Raw genomic sequence first — 13790 nt, 5'->3', positions numbered from 1 at the left:
ACCCACAAGGGTTTTTTCAATCATATTTTCTCCCCTCCATTCTGCTGAGGAGGGGAGTGACAGGGCGGTTTGGTGAGCACCTGGTGTCCAGCCAAGGTCAACCCACCACGCTACTCATCTTAGACTGTATGTCATTGATATTTGGACGGTGGTCTTTATACTAGCAGCCAAATAGAAGGCTGAGTAGGACTTCACAGCAGCATGGTTTGTATCAGCAGAGGTAACCTGGGCCATCCTGCCCCACAGAGAAGGCCCTGCCTGGAGCTGAGCACTGTCTTCTGTATCTCATAACTGAGCTGCTCTTGTGCCATCCAGCAGAGGATGGTGGCTGGTGGTATCAGCTGCTTCACAACATCACTCACCTCTCTTATGCGAATGTTGAAGATTAGTTAATACTTAAGATCTTTGGAAAGCAGCTATACAGAGAAAAATTGTGCCACAATGGTAAAAAAAAACACCAAACCACTTTAAAAAATCAGAGTATCTCCAGAGATACCGCTGCTCATTTTTCTTTTGTACCTGAAAGACAGAATGATGAGCAATCTCCCTTTTACAATTTTTACTCATAGTCAACTTGGAGGTGTCTATCTGGGTGAAGACAGCAGTTTCTCATGCCTCACTCAGGTGCTTCATGGACTTCATTTTGGCAGCACTTGCAGAACTTCCTTGAGAAGTACTTTCACATCTAAATACACCCCGGTTGTAGTCAGAGATGCTGTCCTTTACCTTAAGCAAAATTAAATGTTGCAGTGAAAATAGACAATCTAAGCGCATTGGCATCTTTCCCAGTAAAGGGAATATGAAGTAGTTTTTATTGTTACTGCCAAGACAGCTGTGTTTTAGATTGAAATAGTCATCGAACCCTTTTGCTATTTCTAGAAATAATGCAGCTTGCCTACCAATAACAAATGTCTAGTATTTTCTCTGGTACCAAAACACCCTGCACATTTGTTGCTATTCTGCAGCACTATATCTTAACAGAAGTGCCTAATGCAGCAAATAAATGGTTTTAACCATACAAATGGCAGGAAATTTATAACTGTCACTGCTTCACAGTTTGTGTCTGTTGTACATATGTAGGGCTTCATATAATTCCTTGGAGTGTTCACTTTATGTTTTGATACGACAGGCATTTTTTAAAAGTTTCTTTTTCTAAAATACCATTTTTGGATTGCAAGGTTTCAGAATTATTCCACGTATTAAAGCTGGACAAAGCCTCTGGAGCTGCAGTGACCTTTCTAAAGGTGTTGCTTCTGTCTACGTGGTACAGTCAAGGCACAGTTTCTATAGGAGACATCACTTCAGGATTTCTGTGTCTTTTGTGTGGGAAATCGCCAGTTTTTACCTGAAGTTCCTGTATTTTATTTTCTTTGTTTGTGATCTATTGTAATTGTGAAGGGGTGGGGACATTTGATTTAAAAAAAAATCCCTGGATTTGTATTTCTATATGTGGGACCATTATTAAGCCTTCTGCAAACACTCTCTTTCACATGCGCTTGTGCAATAAACATAGAATTTCCCTCCTTTCACAGAAGCAATAATGGTAATAATGATAGTAATGAGGAAAAACAAGGCTGACTTATGCCACTGCTGTTCTTTCTTCCAAATAACTAGTATTTAGTGACCACCATTTGCAGCTGGCACTGTTGAATGGTTCCAGGCAGCAAAACAAGACTTACGTTTGTGCCTGAGGTAGGTTTATGCCAGGTGGTGGATGAGTGACTGTTCTGGATGTTACCCCATGCTCTTTGAGGAAGAAGGATTGTGCACATGTCCAAAAAACTCTTTTCACGAAGAAAGGGACATATGTAGTAGTATGGGATATGGGGAATGTGGGTTCCTGGGGAAAGATGGATAAATCAGCTGGAGTTAAGTAAAGACACTTCCCAAATTAACTTGGTCTAAACTGGGACCTTTGAATTGTCTCTTGTGTCTGTGTTGGGAATGATAGGAAAAAAGTTTGTCCTTCCTTCTGAGATGCAGTAAGTGTGTGGAAATGAACTTTGTTTCCTCTCCATCCCCCATCCAAGCTCAATGCTGCAGTGCGGTGGAAGAGGTGGGTTTAAATGGTGAGGTCCTGTGTGACTGTAGTTGGATTTGGGATTGAAGGAGGGCATTTAGTGGCTATATATGGAAGCAAAAAACGTTCCCTAAACTTGGTTACAAATGTCTCTAGAGTTAGAGGTACCGACCTGACATGAAAGCGTGGGAAGGTGGAGTTACCACCATTTTCATCCTGATCAAAGAAGTCTTTACAAGGTAATGCAGGCTGCCGGCTCTGAGGGTGAAAAGCCTCGTGCAGACCACAAAAAATTTGGTGCAGATCTGCACCAAAACCTTCAAATACTAATTCCCCCAGAATTTAAATATTCAAGAAATTTTTAAATGGGTCCATTGACACTTAAGAAACATGGAGGCAAAAATAAGTGAGCATCAGATCGCCACGCCTTGAAAATAAGAGAGACAGATCAAAAGGTAGCCGTTGAGAAAAATATGAGCTTGTATTAAAATTTGTAGGGACTGTGGGCCACTGAGTATCTAAAATCTGTAGCTGTGTTAGTGATAACTGCTTAGTGGTGTAAGTTTGTGCATGTGTTCCAGGTTAGTACGCAGTCAGTGTAGTACAATGTAGTAGATGGTTTTAAGTGTACAAAGAGCAGGAGGTTGTTTCTAGGTTTGCTTCTTTCTTTTTCCTTAATCTCACTACCTAGAATGATTAGGAAGCGTGCAAATCTGTATGTGCAGCTGGATGTATGTTTTAAATATGGAAGCAGCTATGCAGAAATCCAAGGTAAAGGCACTAAACGGTTTGAAGTCAGTATGTGTAATGAATTATTAAAATGCTGTCAAAACAATTTTTTTTCTTTTTTTTTTTTTTTTTTTTTTCCTTGAGCCTGGCCACTACGCTTCTAGAGGTTATGTTAACTGGGTACAGGCTAAGGGAAAGTTCCATACAGAGGACTGATCTGAGATGTGCAAATATATGGACGCTGAGAACGTGTGGGATCAGGACCCCAGCTGTGACCGATGAGAATCATACTGATATAGCATATATACTGGTATAGGAATCATACTGGTAAGCAACTGCTCTGAAGTCCTTCGGATGAGGAACGCTGTAACAGAGAGTCCTTCTAGGCGCTGGCCCAGCAGGCACTGGAAGGGCTTCCAACAACTGCACATGGAGGAACTTCTAATGTTGACACACGTGTCCTCTCAGTGGGTTTGCTGGAGGTTTTTCTAAACTACAGTAGACAAATACCTCAGACAACCTCTCCAGAGTGGAAGGGCTCGCTTTATTTTTACACATAGAGAAAAAATTCAGAACATCTGCAACCAGAAGTACTTTAGTGAGCCTTAGTAGGAAGGTTACCAATTCCACAGGCTTTTATCTTGTGTTTTCCTGCTGTCTGCAGTGTCTGGAGGTCTGTCCGTGCTGCAGGGAGAGTTGGACATAATGGCTTGTGCTTTTCACTGCGTAGCTGGTTGGTAATTCAGATCCATTGGTTATCAGTCCAAACGCGAGGACGTGTATTGCCCTGTGTTGAACAGAGCAGCGCCACAGTCACCCCCCAACACTCCTTTTCTAGTTGTGATCCTAAAATATCTAAAAGCTGATACAATGCGCAAGCATCCAAAATTCAAAAGGTACATTTATACACGGAGCTTTGCTGCCAAAGGGCTTTTTGCCTTTGTTTAGCAGAGCTGCAGGCTAGACAAGCAGGAGAAGCACATCCCTTGGCGTGGTCCTGCCAGCGGCCTCAGCTTTTGAGGGACAAACCAGAACTGAGAGCAGTTCAATTACTAACACTCAGTCCTTTGTTTTCTCTGTGTTGCCCGCAGAGATGCTTAATTGTGCTGTAGAAGATTATTACAGCAAAGATCAGATCACTGTTGGATTTTTTTAAAGGTTTCTTGTTCGCACACAGATGAATAACAACTTTAAGCCATTCATAGTCTGGTCTCTAATTGAGACCCTGAGCTCTTTATCAGTGATTCATTGCCGTTTTCTGGTGTCTTACTGGGCAGGCCTTCAGCAGCTGCAGAGCAGCTGAGGTGCAGCAGGATGCTCTAGATGGCAGTAGATTTTTAAACTATGGTAGTTGAACTGGGTAGAATATAAGCTTGGTCATTTTTATTTATTTATTTTTAAATACTCTTTGGATGCCACTTGCTTTCAAAGTAGAAATTATAAATTTATTGTATTTTACAATAGATATGCAAATGCTAAGAATTCACAGAAAGCAGCAAAGAAAACAAAATTGTTTTCCCCTTCGTTTTAACAGGAAAATGTAGGAGTTTAAATTCCACCACCACCACACCCCCCCCAGTAATGAGGTACAACACACCAGTACTTGGTTAGTATTTTGCTGTTGTAATGCCTTGGCGGAATTGTGATTTGGGTGTTTCGTGCTCCTCTTCCAAAGCCAAGGTCTGCTGAACAGACCGCATCTCCGAAGACTTAGCACTGACTCTCCTTGCATCAGTAAATGTCCACAGAGCGTGGTAGGTAGGGACTGCCCAGCTGGTAAAGAATGGAGCTGGGACTACCTGTCTGCTGATGGAATAGTCAGGTTTGAGGCATTTGGGGTTTTTTCAATCAAAAGTTAAAATTCTCTGTGAAAAGGAGATGGAGAAAAAATACATTGCTAACAGAAAGGGGTTAAAAGAAAATTTTAAATAAGCCTTACAAAGACAAAAACAAACAAACAAAAGTAGTCAGGGCCAGAAGGATAACACAGTTGTTGAGATAAATACAGTTTTATCAGTGACACATGCTTCATGTACAAGAACTATATGCTATTCCCAAATTTACTCATCAAGTATCTGCCAGTAAGCGTTTTTGATCGCTTCTATGCCTCGTGCACCACGTCTGACTGAATCCACTATCCACAGGTCTGCTACAGCCCACTAAATGCAAATTTCTTCTCTGCAGCAATCCAGCACGGGTTCGGTGACACACACATACTATCGTTTATTTGCACTCATCAGGCTTTCAGTATGACATAAAATCATTGTAACATAATGCATTATTAAATATATTTTCCAACTGAAAAAGATAAACTTGACAGACTGTCAGTGAACATTTTCATACTTTAGAAAAGGGTTGTAAAAAGAAACCTGGGAGTACATCCACCCATTAACGTAACTAAAGCTTACCAACTATTGAGAGCAAGAAACTGTGGAATGAGCTTGCCCTTTGCCTCATTCTCTGGCTTGACTGCAAACAGAATTTGAATTTTGCTTCTGAATCTCATTTAGACAATTATTTGTATGAGCATAGTTGAGTCTCTGGATTATTCACCAGTTTACTTGGGCTGTTTGTTGGTTCTGGTGCTGCTTGGTCACCTCAATATAATGTGGGTTTTGCGCTTTCATGGACGACTGGGTATGTTTGTAGGTGGGAAGAGGAGAAAAATGAAAATTTCTAAGAGGCTGTATGAGTACTGATCGTGAGGATCAGCTGTGAATTTGAGAGCTTACAGGGAATCCTCAGAGGATCTTTTCCCCCTGATTGCATCCCCTTACCCCCTAAAACTGAAACCAAGAACTTTAGTGGAGCCAGAAGCTCAGGAATCCTTTATCAAAAACCTCTGGGGTGTACACTCTCAGCTAGACTGAGGTAAGCCCAGACATCTTGCTGATCATAGCCAGCGAGGGCTTCAGAAAAGCCAGGGTCCTGAGAGCGCTTCTGCAGGGTGGAGAAGGGTTCAGGGCCTCACGGTGCTGGATCTGCCCTTCCCAGGAGGTCCTGGGCCTGCCTCTGGATCTTAGGAGATGTCTGCAGAGTTTTCCATACCTAGGGCAGTCAGCTGCCTGTAAAGGTTTTTTTGTTTGTTGAAATGAAATGGAGTCGCCTTGGTCCCAAGTAATTTGGCTTGGGTTTTTTTTTTTTGTTTTGGGTTTTGTTTTTTTTTTTTTTTTTATAATAGGGGAGAAAATAACTTCTGTAATATTCTTTCTGTGGAAAATTGGTACCTTTTACTTAGAATTGGAATAACCTTTTCTGAAATGTCAGGCTTTCCCAGAGACTGGAAAAATCCACATCTTAATGGAGGCTGTTTCTAAACATATCATTGTAATATTTGCTAACAACTACTCTGTTGGTTGCTGTTATCAATCAGAACCACAAATACTACTAATGTTAGTTTCTGATTTCCATGCAAGCATGAATGATTTTGAGATGTGGATCCCAGTTACTAATTTACACATCTGTTGCAACTCTGAAATCTAGAGGACAGGTATATGCAGGTTTGTCACCTCACATTTACCACTGAGAAACTGGCAGTAATACAGCTGAGCAAAGGGAGAAAGCTTATCCTCTGAGTAATGAAGCAATATCCAAAGGTAGTAATAAGCAGTATTCGGTTACATGTAGGTGCAGGTTTTGGTTTAAAAAGGCATGGGTGTTTTCATAAAAGTTCAATTACATTTCTGCACTGCACGGAACTTTAGAAAAGTACATATGTTAATTGCTGGGGATATACTTGCTTTTTCTAGAAAGGGCAAAAAAGGGAGGAAATCCTGTTTGTTTAAAAATGACCCAAATAGAAAGCTTTTCCTGTTTTCCATTTTTATGTGAACATGCCAGGTTATTCTATTAAAGAGATATTTTTCATTAAAATGATACGTAAATATTTTATTTAATGAATTTGTGGCCTTGAGGCTTGACTGCAGTACACGAGCCATTTTCTATGTTTTTACCAAAACTTGGTGAGCTGAACGAATTTCACATCCCCTAAGGAGATTCCTTTGCGCAAGTTTAAAAACAGAAATGTCAAATGTTCTCTTCAGGTGCATGTTTCTTGCTGTGATGGAGTACTTGGGTCAGGATTTGGCCCTGGATATTCCTTTAGGCAGAAATATCAAAGAAACATCTGTTGTACCTTGCCATACTTTTGGCTACTAAAAATGGAGCTGTCAGCTTCCAGTGTCTAATCCATTAATTTTTTTTAAAGGTTAGGGTTACTGTTGACAAGTGACAGAGCACCCTGGTACAAACAACCAGAATGGGAGGATAGCATATTTAAAAAGGAGGAGGCAGAATTTTCTTAGTGCTATTTGGCTTCAATAGGAATAGTTTTGGAGAGGGGGAAAAGCCTTTGTTTTGTAAAAAGGCTGCAGCGTGATCTACGTTTGCATTGCCCTTGCTGCACAAGATGCGTTTGTTTAGCTGATAGTCTACTGTTATTGCCTTTCTGGACGTAAAATGCCCTGGAGGCGGGAGAGGAAAGGTCTCTCCTTTTCTTAACCTATAGCTCACTTCAAAATCAAATCATTCCTCACCGTGAAGAGTAGCCTCTTGGCTATACAAAAACGTTTTACCTAGCGTCTTCCTCGGGAGATAACTTAATTGGGAAAGATTCATAACTTCTGATACAATCTTCTTGTCTTCAAGTTCAGACCAATAGCCCAAGCGGATCATTTGAGATGAAGTTCCAAAATTAATCCTAAAGGATATGAGAAAAAGGAGTTCTTAGGTTAAAATGGACTGAACTGAATACATTGCAATCCTTAAAAATAGAGAAAAACTTCCAATTTTTCATGTTATCTCTTATGTGCCTTTTGCTGCTAATAGAGGGGAGGTTCAGGTGCCTGGACTGCCCTGTCTTCTCTGCCCAGATGTTCAACTTTATTTTTTATCATGATTCACTGCATATCTTGGTGACAGAGCGAACATTTCCACTTAGCTGAGGCTGAAGGTAGGCATGATTTCTGAAGAACACAACGTGCAGAGGCATTTTTCTGAATGTGAGGAGTGCCGGGGAATTTGGGGTACTGCAGCTGATCGTTGTTTCACTGGTTCCCAGGTGAGGCTGGCCAGGGTAGCAGCAGTGATTTAATGTTGAGTTCTGTGGCTGCAGTGTTAGGGAGGGAAATGCACCTCAGTGACTTTCAGGTTATTTTGCCATGGGAACAGAGATGGGGAGCAGTTCAGTTTTTCAGGTTGGTGTGAAATTTTCACAGGATTGCAAACCCACAGCTTGGCTCTCTATCAGTAGTAAATGGACAACGTCTGCATTCATTTGGGTCCGTTAGGGGTAAAGAGGCCCCAGAGTCCTTGTCTGTGGGAGACCTGTGATCAGGGCATTAAATCATTACCCATTTTGGAGAATCCCTGGGTACAGGTGTTGTATAACATGGATATCCATACTGGGCAGGCATCTCACATGTGGCAAAACATACATTGCTTTTAACGCTAGCTTATTTCAGGAGCTCATTTTTTATCAATATGCTTCTTCTTATTATTATTTTATGTTAGCATGAAAGTGAAGCACATTTGTAGTAAAAAAATCTTCTTCTAGCAACTATTATAACTACTGTAATGAAACCTGACGTTACTTGCCACAACCAGCTGTCCCAGGGGCTACTGAATGACACGTCATCTATGTCTTGATGTTAGGAAGGAAAAGCCAATATAAAGATTATTCCATAGTTACCTATCACTTCATCGTTCACAGCTGAAGGCAGGACACTAGGTGTGATACCTACCCTCATAAATCACTGGCCTGATCTTCTGTGTTGCTGTGTTCCAGGCAACAATAGGGGATATTTAGTTATTGTACCATAACTTAGCATAGAGACCAGGTTTACTTGAGCCATTTAGGCACATTAAGTTTTTTCCACTCAAGATTTGCTTAAAATACTGCCTGAGGCCCATTCTTGTCTTGAAGATTATTGCTCTAAGCAATGCGCGAGAGTTACAGCTCTTACATAAGAATGGTCATTTTTCCCTTGGTTTTGCTAGCATTACTCAGTTACAGGAGTGTGCTAAAAATGAGCTTGCACTGAGAATGAGATGGGGCACAACTAACACTTGGTATTTAAGCTTCTGACAAGTCCACCTGAAATTTCCAAGTTTTTCTTCAGTGGAAGTGGGAAGCAGAGCTTTAACAGAATCAAAGCAGTGTTTTCCCCAAGGCTTCAGCCATTTACCTTGTTTACTATTAGCCCCTTAAATGTATCTTTTATTATCTGTCACTATTTATCCGTTCAATAGGACAGTTCTTCAGCACTCTGAATTAATTACTACCCTAAGTTAGTTAATGCCTATTGTTACAGAAAGTTTTACCAAACTTTTTATTGAGGTAGTACCAAATTGTTTTACTGTTTTTACAGGAAAGCTTAGCATTGCATCTAAACTAGAAGGATTCAAGCAAGCAACTGCAGTATTTCTTACTTGAAAAAAAATTTACTGAATAGATCAAAAATGTACTTTTTGTATTCCTTCTGAAAAACAAATTCTTTATGGCTTCTGTGAAAAATCAGAACATATCAGCGATTCAGAGGTTTATTTTGTTCCATCAAACAAACCTCCCAAATGCAAGTTTTGCCTGTCTGTATTTCTACAAAGTTAAATCCTACCTTTCCCCTGAGGACCTCAAAAAATGAGATGAGAATACTCAAGATCCTGTTGTCTTGAGAAAATCCAACTTAAACGTTCACAGGGAAAATCTGTGCTTTCTGAGCTTATAGAATTCTGCTTTGCTCATTGACCTTGTGTGCTATTTCACATACTGTTTCTCTTTGCCCCTCTAATATCATCATGGTCTTGCAGAGTCAGTGCAGGTTTGTACAGCTTCTTGCCTATTGTGGGTCACTGTCGTATTCTAATTCCCCAAAGCATCTTTGAGATGGATTGGGCTGTTGAACAGAAGCTGGGTACATTTGCTTGTCATGCGTACAGGATCTCCTCATGCTAACAAAATTTTAAAAACCTCAAAGAACAACAAATTGAGGGACTGAAAGGTGAAAAAGAACTTGGAATCAGTGTGGGATTAAACTTGACAGTTCTTCTAGGTGATAGTAATTTTGTGATGTAAAGCAATTAATCTCCTGTCTCTCTGTGAGTGCACGTATCAGGAAGGAAGAACTGACCAAGAAGTAGTTGAATATAAAGGCTTATTGCGTGCGTCTATAAAGCTGTTTAAGATCTTTGCATTTGATGTGTACCATGCAAACAGCTGTGTCATACATAATGTTTGTATTTTTTTTTTTTTAAATGAAAGGTCTGAGCAGTTTGGATCTCCCAGCAAACAGCCCTCCTCTTCCTCCTGGTTACTCTGCTTGGAACTTGACTTGGGTCATGAGAGATACATCCCCTTTCTACTCCCATAGAGGACGACACAGTAAGTAGCATTTATATGTTATCCTAAAGAGGCTGTAACTAATTGCCCAAGGATATTGGTACAATACTAGAGCGAAACAGCACAAGTCAAATGATTCTTGATAAAATAGGGCACTAATAAGCCTTAATGCCCCTTACCAGCCACCACATGGGCCTTTCCCCGCCCTGCCCGTGGGCCCAGGAGTCCCATTTCAGCCCAGCCCAGTCCGATGTGGCCTTGGCCGTGCCATCTCTACAGAGGTACCTGATGGCCTGGGCTGCCGCAGCCTGCCCTGTTCCCCCAAAAGCAAGGGGCTGTAGACTGTATTGCTAGACTGTGATATTTGAGTGGTATGTTGGAATCCAGCAATATTATAAAGAGATGAGCTGTGTACCAAACTTATTTTTTCCTGCCATCTCCTTTTGTAATTCTCATCCCTTCCAAAATCTGGGAATGTGTTTTCATCTGTTCTCTGGTATGACCTACTTACTGACTATCCATAGCCATTCCACTGTGAAATACAATGGTTGTGGTTAGGACTGGACTGCATAAGGCTGTATCTAACATGCAATCCAGAAAGTGACTGAAGTAGAATATATTTACTATATATCTACTACCACTCTCTATGAGGGGAGATAAGGTGCTGAGAGGCTAATAAGATTTACTCACCCCAAGCCTGTAATTATCTGCTTGAGGGAAAAGTTTGACCTACCTATATGAAGGAGTCCCATATTTCTTCAAATTTATGTTGCAGCCTTTTATGTGTGCAATATATATTCTTTCCACTGGCATACAATATCTGCTCCTAGCTGTTGTATCTGCTTGAATGATGAGGACACACCAATTTCCTTTTGGAAGGGACAGTAGTACAATCTTTTTCCCCTCACTTGGTTTTCTCAGAAGTTGCAAGAATGGTTTTTAATTTATCCTTTATTACTTCTTCCTAAACTCTTTCAGTTTCTCAGTAATACTATTCTAAGGGAAGGCTTTGTTCTTAAAACCTAAAAGCATTCATTCTATCTGACAACATCACATGGAGATAAATGTAACTGCATCTAAGCAGAAATGATTTATTATGATTTTAGCTGGTTGCACAAGACCAAATTCTACCATATTCCAACCATCTGTTTTGCAAGGAAAGGCAGGAATTTCATGAGGTGTTTCACAAAATACAATCTTCACTCAGGGCAAGTCTGAACTGCTTTCTCCCTCAGTAGGTGTAATTCAGGACAAATACCTTGAAACTACTGGAGAATTTTGAAGAGGGGCAGGATTAATTTTTCTAGCTTTACACTTTTAACATTTCTAAAAGTTGTCAGAACCTCCTTTAAATTAAAGGGGAAGCAGTAGCCCTCAAAGTTAGGCATTTCTGACTGGAACACCCCATAGCCATCACTATGCTGACCACTTCAGGTGCGGGGGACTAGTGTGGGTACATGGAGTAGAGCATGTAAGCACAGTCCAAGCCTAAGAGGGCAATTCTTAACTCTCTATTCCTCTGCAAACCTGCTGCTTATATCCATCTGAATGTTCATTAGTAAACTTCCCAGGGATCTAGATTTCTGTCCAGAACTGCTGTGAGCATGACAGGGATGGACAGTGCCTTTCAGCAGCTGATTATTGGCTCTGGGTCTAAGGAGCTCCTTGAAGGTCACACAGGGACTCGGCAGAGCGAGGCAGAAGATAAAGCTAGACTGCCCAAGCTCTAGGCAAGTAACCTTGTCCCAGGACACACCCCTGCCTTCTGATTAAGTGGTTAATCCAAAATCACACAACAAATCATTAGCAGAAATAAAACCCAGCAGTCCTTTACTACTAGAGTGTTTTCCTCTTCTGTCAGAAGCTTTCCTTGCTGCTCCCAGTGTGACGGTGATTACAGTGTGCTCAATAAAACTTCTGTCAAAACTTTGTTTGCCTAATCATCTGATGGGACCTGTCTAATATAACTGGCTGACATTGCTAGAGTGGGGCAATATTAGTTGTCTTAATTACTTTTCCCGCTGTTTTGCTATTGGAGAAATCTCTTTGATTGAAAGGCTGAGTAAATTGACGTGTAGGGTCCCTCTCCCTCTGCCCAACGAAGTTCTCTGCTCCTTCTCTCAGAATTAAACATTCTGACAGACTGCATCTAGTAGTTCTGGCAGGAACCATGCTTGATGATATCTTTGAAAGTATATGCAGCAATCCTTAAAGATAATCATTGGCACAACAGGATACTTTAGTGTGATGCATTCACAAGACCTTTTTTTTTTTCTATTTTGTCTAGAGGTTTCTAGATTTGTCTCTATCCAAGCATTGATTAATTATCTACCATCTCAGAGATGCAAAATCCACCTGCCTTTCAGAAAACAAAGACTTAAGACAAACCACATGAAGTCAAAATTATCTGGGAATTCAGCCTGCAGGGAAGGAGTCTTTAAATCTCCATATTTTTGTGTTGTCTTTTGTTCTCTTTGAGGTACACTCAGACTATTTCCTGTGGCTAGAACAAACTTCTAATGCATTCTGCATATGTGAACTTACGGTAGCATATTAATCTCCCGTTTGCGGCACTGATGGAACTCTGTCCTGAGGCTTACATGATTAACTGCACCCAGCCACATATTTCATTTCTTGTCCTGGTTGGTTGAATATTAATTTTCCTTTCTGTATAGATAGGTATTGTATAAGGAATCAGTTGTCCACTGCATAAAATCCATTAAGCTTCTGTAACAGGGGTTCCAGATGATGGGTGCCCCTTAAGGCCTGGAAGCCTTCGTGCAGTTAATACACCCGTCTGTGCTCCACCCTTCAAATCCCCCCGGCCAGCCAACAGCACTGGATCTGGAGCGTGATCCTGGCAGGGTACACTGGCAACTGTGGAAAGTGCTACTGATTGGAAAAAAAAAATAAAATGCACTTCAGCCCATCTAAATTCTCTTCTGAAAGAAAAACGTTTCATGAAAGTAACAGGCATAAGTGTTGCCATGTTGGACTGTTTGGGAAACAGCAGATGGGTTTTGCTTTTTAACTATTCTTATGCCACCGTGCTGATTGTGCATCTCTTTGCCAGATCCCCCAGTAGCAGCTGAACTCCTTGGCTGTTCTGAACCAGCTTTGTGCAAAATACAGAAGTACCTCTTTCAGGCTGTGTCAGACTTCTGCAGTATAATTTAAAGATTTTTTTCTTTTCTTTCTTTCTTTCTTTCTTTCTTTCTTTTCCCTCTGAAGTTTACAAAATAGTGATGGTTTGGATTCCAAAGTTAGCTGGGACTAAAACTCAGTAGGGAAATAGCAGATTTGGCTACTAAACGACTAGTGTGCTTAAAAATGTCTACAAAAGGTGAGTTCAGAGAGGAGGAGCACATACCTTCAAGGGTCCATAATTATTCACAGCTTTGATTTTATAGGTACTGAAAGCATAATCCAAGGGATGGCCTCTATTAACAATTTATTAATAATTTCACTCAGCCCTGTGTCTTCAGAAAACTAATTTGACAGGGTGGTTGGTTTTGTTTTTTTTGTTTTTTTACACTTTCTAATGGAATGTCATCTGTGATGAGTTCATGATTTCCTGAATTGGGTTTTCTAAAAGGAAAAAAAAAAAAAAGTGTTGGACTAATTTTAGTGTGGAATAATTTGGGGTCATTCTCACTGCGTATTTGATGCTTAGTGGCACAGCAGTTGCTCAGCGAGGTGTCAGAT

At 40.7% G+C, this 13790-nt stretch overlaps 1 protein-coding gene across 1 annotated transcript in view; it reads left to right on the top strand.

Annotated features, from left to right (window-relative positions):
- ALK (ALK receptor tyrosine kinase) overlaps positions 1-13790 on the top strand; it is a 281236-nt gene that overhangs the window by 38878 nt on the left and 228568 nt on the right. Inside the window, exon 2 of the mRNA XM_056357022.1 lies at positions 10008-10127. Coding sequence (XP_056212997.1) covers positions 10008-10127 — 120 coding nt within the window. The remainder of the gene's footprint in view (positions 1-10007; positions 10128-13790) is intronic.

Source organism: Falco biarmicus, chromosome 12 (genome assembly GCF_023638135.1).
Source record: "Falco biarmicus isolate bFalBia1 chromosome 12, bFalBia1.pri, whole genome shotgun sequence".
Classification (NCBI taxonomy): domain Eukaryota; kingdom Metazoa; phylum Chordata; class Aves; order Falconiformes; family Falconidae; genus Falco; species Falco biarmicus.
Note: the sequence above shows the minus strand (reverse complement) of the source record. Positions and strands in the feature narration are given on the sequence as shown.